This window comes from Coturnix japonica, chromosome 26 (genome assembly GCF_054131305.1).
Source record: "Coturnix japonica strain WE chromosome 26, WE-NBRP24, whole genome shotgun sequence".
NCBI classification, from domain to species: domain Eukaryota; kingdom Metazoa; phylum Chordata; class Aves; order Galliformes; family Phasianidae; genus Coturnix; species Coturnix japonica.
Window position 1 is genome coordinate 4,026,526 of NC_140688.1, and position 12,770 is coordinate 4,039,295.

Genomic DNA, 12,770 nt, shown 5'->3' on the forward strand with positions numbered 1-12,770 from the left:
AAACAACCCCAAAACCAACACTATCACAAGTGATAAAAGCAAATGCTGAATTCAGTAATAAGGGACTCATGCAAAACATGCAAAGAAACAAAAGCTGCCCCAAATCCACTCTAACTCATAGATCTTAAATCATCAAGATACAGATCTGCAAGATAATAAGCACCTATGATGAATAAGTATTTGTGTATCACAAGACATGCGTGGTATTTAAAATACTGCTGTGCAGAATGAATACCTTCACTCGATTCTCCTGTTCTCAGAGTCTGCTCAGGGGACCGTTGCATTTCTATATCCATTAAGGGAAAGGCATGGAAAGGACAGACAACAATGACATCAGAATAAATGCGGAATCTCACAAGTTTGGAAAATACAAAAAGCACACACACAAAGCTACAGCACTGGGAGAATGCGCTGTGACTATGACATGCATTTGTGTGCATGTGTACATCTGTGTGTCAAAAGAGAAACTGTGGAACACTACCTTGACATCAAATTCTTTCACAATAAATCTGTTACTTTTCTCTGGAGCAGAAGATTGTCCTACTTACATGGATTTTATCACATACACATGCAGTGCTGCGGAAAAACAGCTACTATCAGAAACATACACTTAAGAGAAAGTTTAAAAGAATCATAGGATGGCTTGGGTTGAAAAGAACCTCAAGATGATTTCTCATCCCTTCTGGCTTTTCTCTGTTTCCTTAAGAGGGAATACAGGAAAAGTTTTATCTGACCTCAGGAGATAAAAATCACACAGAAGTGATAATTTACTTTTGTAAAGAGTTTTACAATGCTGAGACAATTCCTCTAATCATAGAAACACTAAGGTTGGAAAAGATTATCAAGTCCAATTGCAAATGACTCAGGGAAACGCTGAACAATACACTAGTATGTGCTGCAGTGGCCAAACATACTGTCACTGCAAACATACTAGAAACAGAAATAGCACAACTACTGTTTTCCTCAAAAATAAATTGTTACTTAAAATCTAAGAGATCGGTCATTCAATATGTTCTGGAAGCCAATCTGTACGTGATTAATAAAAGGGTTCATGTTCTGACATCCAAATAATCATGAGCAAACTTGTTGAAAAATGCTGACCTGTTCAACATTCTTCAGAATCTCCTCTTCTAATTAGAAAGTACAAAAGTAGCAGAAAGGATAAGGTCAAAATTTTAGATAGCAGAAAAATAAAACAGAAGAGCAAAAGACAATAAAAGAATTCCAAAGTGGGTATTTCTCTGGTCTCTCTCTCAACATCCCGGCTTCTCTAAAGGACACTTTTAAGACTGTTACTGTGGCATATTAAAAGGACTCTCATGATTCAGGGTGTGGATGCAATCAGAGACTGCAGAATTAATTCCAATATTGTTTCTACTACGCTACTGAACTTTCTCTCTGCTCCCTCCTACTCCTCATGCTGGTGTCATCTTTAAGAGACTGAGCACAGGGAGAATCACAGAATGGTTTGAGTTGGAACAGACCTTTAATATCATCTAAATCCAACTCCCTGCTATAGGCAGGGACACCTCCCTCTAGACCAGGTTGCTCAAAGCCCCATGCACCTTTGGCTTTGAATGCTTGCAGGGAGGGAGCATTTACAACCTCTCTGGGCAACCTGTTCCAGTGTCTCATCCCCCTCACAGTAAAGAATTTCTTCCTGATATCTAGTCTAAATGTACCCTCTACTTGGAAGAAGAAACCCTCAAATCACATATTTTAAATTAACCCAGGCCTGTTAGTCCTTACAATGGGGTACCAGAGCAACTATCTATGTGCATGGAAGGTAGCAACTGAGTGGATTTGGATAAAAAAAAGTATTTCAATGATTAAACCAACTGTATCGAGCCCCACTGAAAAACAAGCAAACAAAACTTCAAAACCAAGCTACGAAGAAACTTTTTCAACCACTCTCTAGTTCAAAGTAACTGCTCCTAAGTCAAAGGCAACATCACTTGGGTCTAAAATCTATACTTCCATCTGGGATAAGTCCAGGAAGAAAAAATATGCCATGTATTCTTTGATCATATTTCTCAGTCTTTATAATAAAAAAGTAATGACTTGTGTTTGAACAGTCTGCTGCCCATCTGACACATGATTCTCACAAAACCCTTAAAAATAAGGAACAAATAAAACCTCGTACGTTGGGGCTTGAAACGTAAACTGCAAGGCAATCTCATTCATACTAAAATAGCAACTTTCTAAGATTCATTTAGGGCAATTTGAGCTTATAAACGCTGCCTGGATTTTACAAATTCATTGAAGGAATGTATTTCTTTTATTTACAAGGCAATGAGAAAATGTAACAGTTTTTCTGGATCACAAAGTCTTTCTCAGTTGTGTTTTTTTTTTCTTTTTTAAATAAAAGTAATTGAAAAAAACATTATTTGATTATAAATCAAACCATGTCCAAAAAGATACGGTATATACAAACAATGTACTGTTGTTGCTTATGAAGTTATTTTTCCAAGACAATTTTTGTTACGTCTCCACAACACAAACAAAAGCAATTGTAATTGAAGGTGAGAAATTATGTCTCCCAAAAAAGGAGCTTTATGCAGGTGAAACTATTAAAATTAAAACAAAGTGACAGAAATCCAGTGGTAATCAACAAAAGATGCATCTTCTTGCAATTCATCTGCTGCTTCGCTGCTACAGAAGATAAAACTACTATTTGGGATGAAACTACAGCTTTTGCAATTGGATTTTCTGAACAACAATCTAAATGAGCATCTCTAAGAAAAATTGCACACCCATAAAACAAGGCTACTTTAACCTATTTTGTTTCTTCTCTTCCCTCCTCCCCCTTGCTAAAGGGACAATTTAAATAAATGGGCAACTTGATGTGCTGAAAGTGACAACTGTATGAGCAGATGGATGTAGTGCACACAAATCACAACTGTCCCCACAGCCTGTGGAGATGCAGTGTAAACTAGCAGCAAGCAAACACATTCATAACACTTCTTATTACAGTCCACCTGATGCTTCCACTGAAGTCCACACTGAGCACGGTGAATTTAAAAGATGCAAACCAACCTAAGGAAGGGGCCACCACGATTCTGCCCATTAGCTCTACCACAGTTAAGTATCCTACCTCCTCTGCTCGAAGCAGCTGCACCCAACGTAAAGCCAGCAGCTCTTGCCTGGTGAGGAGTCACTGGCACAGGGATGCCTCCTTTAGCACCTGCAGAAGCTTCCCCTGCGTTCTCATGGTCTGCATATTCTGCCAGTGTTTTACTAAGACTATGGAGAGCAAAAAAGGAAATGCATTTGGGAAAAATAATCCCATAGCTACATAAACACTTAATGGGATAATAAGAGCCTTATACTATCCATCCTAAACATAACCATAGCCAAAACAATTTTCATATTCAGTAAGTGTAACATACTCTACTTTTTGCAAACCGTAACATACTCAAATATAATGGACACATCTATTTTATAGATGCACATCCAGATCTATGAAGTTATTTACTTCTGCTCGGTACCCTTTGCAGTCCAGTTTTTACAAATACAACCACTCTTATGAATGAACACCCATGGGTAAAATACTTATGTGTAGGAGGAGTTAAACTGCTTAGTAATTTAACAAAAGAAATAACAGCTAGATCTCCTCTGAAACAAAACAGGTGGTTCCTGGTCAGTGGAACTGAAGACAGTAATAACAAGGGTTCTGTTTTGAGAAGAATTTACAAACATTTCAGTTTTTCAAGTTGAACTTCTGCGTCTGTGGGCTACAGACACATTTTAATAGTGTATAGCAGGCAGACATCAGCTTAGAAACAAACACTTGAAATCTTACAGAGAATTTTGAGCAGAAGCCCTTTTCTCAACTTTCAAATTAACACCAGACACATGAACAGTATATGTGAGAAGATGTCAATGAACACATCTTCAAAATAGCACCGTTAAACTTGGTGCTGTTACCAAAAAGGTTCAAACTCAACACTGATAACTAAAAACCTAGCAATAAATTTAAAAGTTTACCTAGCATTTCCATGAAGAATAGCATAGTCCTCAGCTGTCCATCCATTAACGTCTTTATGGAAAATTTCAGCACCATAGCGAAGAAGTATTTCTACCAACTTAAGCTCCCCACCGGCTGCTGCAGTCATAAGTGGGGTTCTACAGCATCCAAAATACAAGACAAACCATACAATTTAGTCAGACATTGTAATTATTTTAATTCCCATTTGCTCAATCTCAAAGAAAATCACTTTATGAACAGAAAAAAAAGCTTCCATATTAACAACACTTGCATACAAACTTGGCATCAATTTGAAAAACTCTCTCTGGCATAACAGCAATGTTGCTGGCACAATAGCAATTTTCCAGAAAACATGCAATAATGCATGCCACCTGCCAAGCTGAGACCTGCTTTCGCCAGTCACTCAACGAGCTCTTTCTCTGTGTCTTTCTACTTCAATGCTCATTCCCATCCCTCCCATCAGTCCAGCCTGAAGACAACTAAGGTGACCTGCAGAGTTTAGACCATCTCCTCACCTTTCACACGGATCTCGAGTGTGAACATCAGCTCCTTTTTTAAGAAGGAGCTCTACCATTTCTTTGTGATTTTCAGAGATAGCAAGAGTAAGAGGAGTACATCCGTCCTGAAAGAACAGAAATAATTCAAGTTAAAAATCAAAAGAAACAAACAAAAAATCTACAATAAAAATATCAATGCAACTTTTTGAACTTCTCTATTGAATCTCGAAATGTACCTTATTCTGAGCATTGATACGGGCACTGTGCTCAATTAACATCCCTGCTAGAAATGTGTTAGGAGTTACAGCAGCCAAGTGAAGGGCAGTGTTGCCACCAGCATCTGCCAGGTTCGGATCAGCACCATGCTCTAGCAGGATCACTGCACATCTTTCTTTCTGGCATTGTACTGCCTGGAAACAACACACACACACACACACAAAAAAAAAAAGGTAAAATTTCCAGCAGTCATATTTCACTGTGTCACTACTACTACAACTTCCCATTCCTGGAATATAAAAGCATCTGCCAAGATTAGCTAGCACATGCCAAAGCCACACTGATTACAGCATGCATGCTTCTACACAGACTTACTTAAAGAATCTGGAAAGACATCATTTAATACATAATCAATAATTCCTACTTGCAGCAACATAGTATGTTCTACTTACCTTCATCAGTGGAGATCTGTTATCACTGTCAAAAAGATTTAGCTTACACTTGTTTTCTACTAGAAACGTAACGACATCCTCACGTCCATTTGCACAAGCAAGATGCAGTGGTGTCCTAAAAGTGAAACGTGTAAATTGAAACAGACAGCTAAATAAATATTTTCACTCTGTGGTACATGAACAGGGCAAATTGCATTTCTTTATCCCAATTACCTCCCAAAATAAACAAAATCAAATAAAAACAAGCTTATTCCATTACCAGCGTGCACCAAACCATGTCCCTTAGTACAACATCTACATGTTTCTTGAACACCTCCAGGGACGGTGACTTTACCACCAACCTGGGCAGCCCATTCCAGTGCACAACCACTCTCTGGAGAGGCTTATCCTAGCATCCAACGTGAACCTCCCCTGGTGCAAGCTGAGGCTGTTCCCTCTTGTCCTAACAGCTCCCATCACAGGCAGGCTGATGAGTACCCTCCATAAGACCAGCTTCCTCCAAGGCAGAGAAGATGAGGACGAAATAACAGGCAGAACGTCAAATAACTCATCATGCCTTGTCACAGACATGGAACAACTCGAGGGTGACTGTCCCCACTGAGAAATTCCCAAATAAGTATACAAGATCCTTCACCTCCGAATAGAAGCCTGACAATATTGATCTGAGCACTGTATTTATTATTTATTTAGCACAGTGTACCGCAAAGAGCTCGAATGAGTAATTTAACTGTAACAAACACAACTTTGTGCAGGAGCCCCTCCTCACCCAAAAGCAGCCGTTACCAAGCACTGGGGAATATGACAACCTAAAGGAACCACCATCAGCTTCGCAAGCAAGAAAGCCTTCATGAAGCCAGCAGCCTTATCGCTGCCCTTTCTCACCAGCCCCCAACAGAGCTCTCAGCTCGGAGGAATGCCGAGCAGCCCTACGAGGGATCCAGGCCGGGAGGGCACATCGGAGCGGCCTCTACCGGCCGTCCCAGCCACGCGCGGCCCCCGTTAACAGCAGCCCTCTGTGCCCAGGTCATGCAGCGGGGATCCCGGCCCGGCCCGCCGCCCTTACCGCTGCGCCTTGTCGCGCTCGTCGATGTCGTGCTTCTTCAGTCCTTGCTGCACCAGGGCCAGGTCTCCGGCGGCGGCCCCCCGGTGCAGCTTGGTCAGCTCCTTCCGGCGGATCTCGTACGCACCGGCGGAGCACGCCGAGGCGGCGCTGCCGGGCGGCGGATCCCGTTTTTTCTTCTTTACGAAGCTGAGTATCTTCTTCATGTCGTCTTAAAACTCTGCCGGGCCGAGCCCCGAGCAGGACGCGGAAACACGGCGCACGCTCAGGGAAGCCGCGGCCCAACCCACAGGCTGCAGGGCAGCCTCAGGCTCCCAGCCGGAGCCGGGAGCCCCACGTATGCGTTATACGTGCGATATTAAGCGATACTAAGCGATATGAAGCGATAGTAAGCGATATCAAGAGGATACACACCCGCGGAGAGCAGGAGTGTGCGCGTCTGTAGGCTCGGCTGCCTCAGAAAGCGGTTGGCAACGGTGTGTCCTGGGGCCGTTGCCTTTGGAATAGTCACGGGGATAACCGTCTGCAGGGTTATTTCTTGCCCTACTTGTGGGTATTATTTAATAGGGATCTCAAAGCACGCGTTTTTAACCTGTTACTAAACCAGTTGTCAGCTTTCTGTCTTCAGTTTTCCCATCTTCCCCTCCCCCCCTCCACCTTTGTTCATACTGTTTATTAAATCTTTAATATGGGTGATTTTGAATAATATTTTTAATTCATTCCTGTTAAAAACAAATAGTTCCATTTAATTTTTATTTTTCTTCAGAAATTGGTATTTCCTGTCACGGTTCCTCATATTCTCAGTGTGTTCTCTTTGATAATCTGGAGCTTTCTCTAAGAACCATTGAGCAATTGCTATTCCTATTGCTGTCTGCATGAGGTGATTCCTCTTCTCTTACCCAGTACTAGATCCACGTAGCACAGTAAGATTTTCAAGTAAAGGCTTAAGTGTGGCTTAAGTGTTGCGTAAGCATTGGCATTTGGGTTAGTCTGCTAAAGACTCACCTTTCCTTTGACATAACAATACGGCTGGATAATTTAGCTCACAATCCTTGCAGCTCTGAGGTACAAAATGGCAGTCTGAAGCTCTCTTTTTGCAGTCTTTATTTTTCCCCTATTAAATCACTGTGTGTATTTTGCTTATTGAAGAGTAACAATGGCAGTAAAGGCTTGTGTGCTGCGTGTTGTCTGGTCATAGAATCTTTTAATCATAGAATGGAATAGCCTGGATTGAAAAGGCCCACAATGACCATCTAGTTTCAACCCCCCTGGATATAGCCACATCCAGCCTGGCCTTGAATGTCTCCAGGGATGGGGCATCCTCAACCCCCTTGGGCAACCTGTTTCAGTGAGTTACCACCCTCTGTGTGAAAAACTTCCTCCTAATATCTAACCTAAACCTCCCCTGCCTTAGTTTCAAACCATTCCCCTTGTCCTATCAGTATCCACAGGTGATTTACTACGCCTGATTTGCAGCTGATGTGTTTACAAGCTGGGAAATCTGGCTGGGCAGATAGCATGTTTCTGCATTGCTTGCTCCAGGGCTTTGAAGAGAACTGGGCAGTTGCAGGTAGAGACTATAGCAGCTCCAGCTCTGTCTAGGTTGGAGAGCTGGAGCTGAGGTGGTGCTTTTGATGTTACACTCTTGCTTCCCTATGCAGCCAATGTGTATGCTTAAATACAGTTTTGCTTGTTCCTGGTCCAGTCTGAAGCTCTCACACTGTATCTCATGCACATGGTCTGTTAATCCTCAGCTGGATTAACAGCTAGTTTCTATTGATAATGCTGAAAGAATTCCTTTTGGCTTACTCTAAATGAAAAAGATGCAGCTATGCTTCCCATTTTAACAATGAAAATTAAGAATAGGTTTCAAGATTGAAAAAAAAAATATATCATTTATTTGCTTTCTTTATGACTCCATTTTCAGTTGACATAAATACATGACTTGCAGATTTTCAAATGGAATATATGGAGTTGCAACTAAAAGTTTGATCATGTCTCTCTACCAGACCTCTACAAGTCTCATTTTACCAGAGAGAAATATCCTCCTTCTTACTTGTGTCACCGCTTCTGGCAGTAAATACATTTGTGAGTGACTGTTTTTCAAGGCTGAAGCACAGGAAGAGTAAAATTTCATCAAAACTGTGATCAAAACCTGGAGTTCTCACTGAGAATGGCAATCACTGCCATTAAAGCAACCTCATGTGGTTGTTTCACAGAAACAAGATCACATATCCCACTAGTTTTGTGGGTTTTTTGGTCTCTTTTTTACATGCTTTAATAATAAAGACTAAAAATTAAGTTTTGTTATTTTGTATATGCAGTGTTTCTTCCTGAAGTTCACACCTTATTGCCACTCTTGCCAGTATCAGTACAGCACAGGGCCTGCAGTCACCTCCCTACCTCCCCAGACCAAATCCATGAATCATTTGCTTCTCATAGGCCTCAGATGAAAATACTATTTTATAACAACTCTAACCACGTTAAGGACAGTGAGACACTTTAATGCAGTGCTGTGCAGCTCTACAAACTTGGCAAATACCTCTAATGCAGGAGGAATGTCTAACGTGCAGCCTGAGGTCTTCGATACCACAACTAAAGCAGATCTAAACCTGAAAATACTTACACCAGCATGTTAGTGTAAACCCTTACCTTCTCTAGTGTTAACTACGGCTTGCCATAGCATCGTGGCAAGTCTCAAAACCACAAACGTGGGGAAATAACGAATGGCAGGATTTTCAGAGTAGCCTATGGTCAGCACAGCTTGGGAATTCAGCTCTCCTAGGCCCTCCAGGAAAATGTCATCATGCATTTTCCTCACAGAATTACTTAACTAGTCTCAGGAGCTTGCAAAACCCACAGAGGTTTTTAACTAGCTTACTGAAGCAAAGGCTTGAAGGTTGTCCTGAGGGGCTTCATTCATTTTGCTTTGTTGCTGAGCTGTGGTTTCCAGTCTGTCACTTCCAGCCTTGAGCCTGAAAGAGAGACAGGCCTTGCTGTGGACATTCACAAGAGCACAACTTCTGAAAGAGCAGTCTTTATGGAGGGAAACTGACAACTTCTACTTTCAAAAACTCACGTTACTTCATTGCATTCCCTTCTATTAGAATTCAAAAAATAGCTTTTTGAAAGGAACATGCACACAATTCTCCCAGCATGGAAAAAGCAACTTCTTGATTGGCAGCCCTCCTAATTACAGGTTAGTAAAACAAGGCAACCAACTTTCATATCACTGAATCTACCCTGCTGAAACGATGCTCAGTGTGCTACAGCAACCTGAGCTCATGCCCCCACTGTAACCTTAAGCTGCTCATAGGAGCAGACACGGAATGCAGCAGCCCCATTCCTTCCCAGTCACTGTCATAGCTGAGTGCACGCTGAAGCATCCTGAGCTACAGAAATGTCCCAGAGAAGGAATCAGCTCTCCACTCTGGGTTGTTACAGCAAAGACCTGAGCACCACTCTCTGGGAACTACGTGGAAACTTAGGACGGACATGGAGAAACCTCAGAGTCCAGAGCTTTGATGTGAGTATATGGCTTGTGTTGTCGTGTAATTTGGTGCCTGTTTACATTAAACATCCCCAATATGGCTGCAGTCTTTCATGTGGCACAAGCTTAGCAAAAGGGCCAATTCACAGTTGGGCATTGAAGGCAGGAGCTTGGGCTCCTCCTAGAATCAGGGATGGGGAGAATTCAGAAATACCCATTGCTCATCCACTGTTAGGTTCATGTCAGCTTCAGTGCAGAAACCTGCAGGGGGAGCAAAGTGTTTCTGTGTATCCACTAGAAGGCTGTTTCTAACACAGTGCTTTGCCTCTCCAGCTTGTGAAAAGCACCCAGGCCTGCTAGCAGCATTATGTACCTTGAACAGCTGGCCTAGAGCTTAAGTATTTCAAGGTCTCATTGTTCAGAAGCATAAGGCAGAGGCAGCAGCAGAGGGAGGTGGGTCCAGAGGTGACAAGCCTAGAAGTAAGCAAGCCAAGAAGTAAGCAAGCCAACAGGGGTCCCTGCACATCCTTCAGAGAAAGTACCTCAGAGTACTGGGGAGATTCAGTCTTCCTCTTGCTCTGCTCCTGCTGCGGGCAGGGCACCTATGAAGAATGGACAAAGTGAGACACATTCAGTCTCTTGCAGTGAGTTTTCCTAAGTCTGTTAAGCCCTGTCATCAAAGCTTTGCCATGCTCTCTGTGGGGAAGTGCAGCTGCAAGCTTTGTTAAAAATTGGTGTTATCTAGCTTTACAACGTGAGTTTTCCAGTTATCATGTTCTGTGTTTTTTTTCAAGATTGTAATAGGGCCCTCTGTCAAAAGAAGCCCAACTCTATGCAGAGAGATGTGCATAATCAGGCAGAGCTTTCTAAAGAACAGCACCTGTTGCAGAACGGCGGGAGAAAAGCAAACGATCACACCTGTCATTGACATATGATCAGCTAATCTCGTTTATTCCTTGGCTGCGTGTACATTTATAATACGGATAATTAGCTCATACATATTGCAAAAGTGGAGCTCATCATTGGTTCCCAATTACATACCATCCCCAAGTATCTTTGCAGCTTCTTGTTATCATCCTGAAAGCTACTCCCTTGCTGAGTTCCCAGAACCATGGCTAGTTTCTCACCATCCCAGGGCATCCTGTTGTTCTCACTGTCCTTGCAGGTGTTGTGGCTGCTTGATTAACTGCACCGTGTTTACGACCCTTCTCAGCTAACTAGCTGTAAAAAACACTCTCTACATTTCCCCCGTTTTCTTTTAGGCTGGAAAGGCTCAGTTTACCGACCGACTAACCATATTTAACAAGCAATTCAGTTCATTTGTTCAATTAGTTCTCATGTAGTTTTATCCTGCTCCGTAGCTGCTGCTCTGTGAACTCCTTATCTTGATCCATGGCTGCTGCTCCATAAAATTCTTCTTGTATTACAACAATTTCAAGATACTGCCTATAGAATAACAACACTACTTATATTAATAACATAACTATGATAACTCAATCAAGGCCTTGATTGACAATACTCTAAAAGTGAAAAAAGAGACAAGTCAAATACAACATAACAACATTACTGTTAAACCCACTAAAAAGAACAAATATGTTTGTACTGCAACCTAAGTTTCTGCAACCTGAAAATAAATCTGTGAGGGTCCCATTGTGTTAATCTGTAACTGATTTGGAAAAGTCTTCAATTTTCATATACTCTGATACATTGATTTTTTAATGACCACTAAAATTTGTGCAATAAATGCTTTTAAGATGCTCATAACCATGCTCTACTGACTGAGTTATCTGGGCTAATAATTGATTAATGATCACGCAATTTAATGGAATAGCATGTCAAACAGAACCAATTTTAGAGGAAAAATGTACTAGAGTATCACTAGGGGCATTATTACTTACTGACCCTTGAGAAACAGCAAGCCATGTTGGTGTTGGATGTAACAGGTAGTGCCAGCAGGGCGTCCCCTGCTTCAAGGTGCACATTTCCTCTCTCACCCATCACAGATTCTCTCCTGCATTCAGGGTCTGAAGGATTTCTTCCAGTTGTACACCACATCCGCATGGCCAGTGCATGATATAGAGCCCAAGTGGAACACCTGCTTGGAAAACAGAATAAACTATCAAATTTAGTTCTATTAGCGTGCACTTTCCTCTAAAATGATGCATGGTTATATTTTCAGATCCCAATTAGTTGGATGTAAGAGAGGTATCTATTCTATGATACAGGGTCATCTCTTTGTCTGGGATTCCTTTCCAGGTTTTGTCTTTGCAAATTAAGAAAAGTTAATTAATAGGCTAATAACATCATAACCAAACAGTACTAAAACACTGAAAGAGCTGTTCCTGTACATTCTAGCATGGATTACATCAAATCCCGTTTAATACACATCTGATCTATTACTAAAATAGAAGAAGCACACAACATCCTAGCTAACGCCTTAAACTCTAAATCTTGAGACTGCATTGGTAAAACAGAAAATCACACACCATGTCAAACTATTACTAATATTATCTATAACACAGCAAGTTACAAAGCAATACCACTAAGTAAGAAACACACAATTACAATTACTATAAAGGCTGGATGCTATTTTCTGCCTTCAGATGAGACCGAAGATATCATGCTGGAACCCACATAGGGCCAGTCCCTGTGGAAATATAAGCATATTCACGACCCCAAGTTGTCAGTGGTAGGGGACAGTCCCAAAGTCCTGTGGCCATATTCCAAACATTAACCATAGGCTGTTCCTTTAGCACTGGGGAAGCCACAAAATGACGATCCACATAAGCTGTATCTCTATGATCACAATTCAAAAACTTCAGCACAAACAAAACAAGCAAAACCTTGCATAGTGTTTCATGTAGTGTGTCTCCCATATTCCCCCTTTTTTGTTTAATAATAAGAATGGATTTCAATGTTTGATAAATGTGATCAGTAATAGCTTGTTCAGTGGGAGAATGAGCAATGGCTGTAGTATGTTTAACACACCCTTCTTGGAGGAAAGTTTGAGTGGCCTTAGAGGTATACGCAGGCCCATTATCTGTTTTTGTAGTATGTGGGATTCCCA

The 12,770-nt window shown here is 41.5% G+C and overlaps 2 protein-coding genes across 4 annotated transcripts in view; both read right to left on the reverse strand.

Annotated features, from left to right (window-relative positions):
• LOC146756686 (uncharacterized) overlaps positions 1 to 6,829 on the reverse strand; it is a 41,754-nt gene extending 34,925 nt beyond the window's left edge. The window contains exons 1-7 of the mRNA XM_085524247.1: positions 6,217 to 6,829; positions 5,154 to 5,268; positions 4,722 to 4,895; positions 4,504 to 4,610; positions 3,988 to 4,125; positions 3,095 to 3,243; positions 236 to 286 (exon numbers count right to left, since the gene is read on the reverse strand). Of these exons, the coding sequence (XP_085380373.1) occupies positions 236 to 286; positions 3,095 to 3,243; positions 3,988 to 4,125; positions 4,504 to 4,610; positions 4,722 to 4,895; positions 5,154 to 5,268; positions 6,217 to 6,419 (937 nt within the window). The 5' untranslated portion in view covers positions 6,420 to 6,829. The remainder of the gene's footprint in view (positions 1 to 235; positions 287 to 3,094; positions 3,244 to 3,987; positions 4,126 to 4,503; positions 4,611 to 4,721; positions 4,896 to 5,153; positions 5,269 to 6,216) is intronic.
• Positions 6,830 to 8,088: 1,259 nt separating this feature from the next.
• LOC146756687 (methyl-CpG-binding domain protein 2-like) overlaps positions 8,089 to 12,770 on the reverse strand; it is a 93,671-nt gene continuing 88,989 nt past the window's right edge. Inside the window, exons 2-4 of one of the 3 annotated variants that reach the window (XR_014937255.1) lie at positions 11,606 to 11,798; positions 10,246 to 11,223; positions 8,089 to 9,188 (exon numbers count right to left, since the gene is read on the reverse strand). Coding sequence is in view for 1 of the 3 variants with exons in the window: in XM_085524130.1 (XP_085380256.1) it covers positions 9,171 to 9,188; positions 10,246 to 10,305; positions 11,606 to 11,798 (271 nt within the window). In the remaining 2 variants the exon portion in view is untranslated. The other 2 variants (XM_085524130.1, XR_014937256.1) reach the window with 2 other exon arrangements.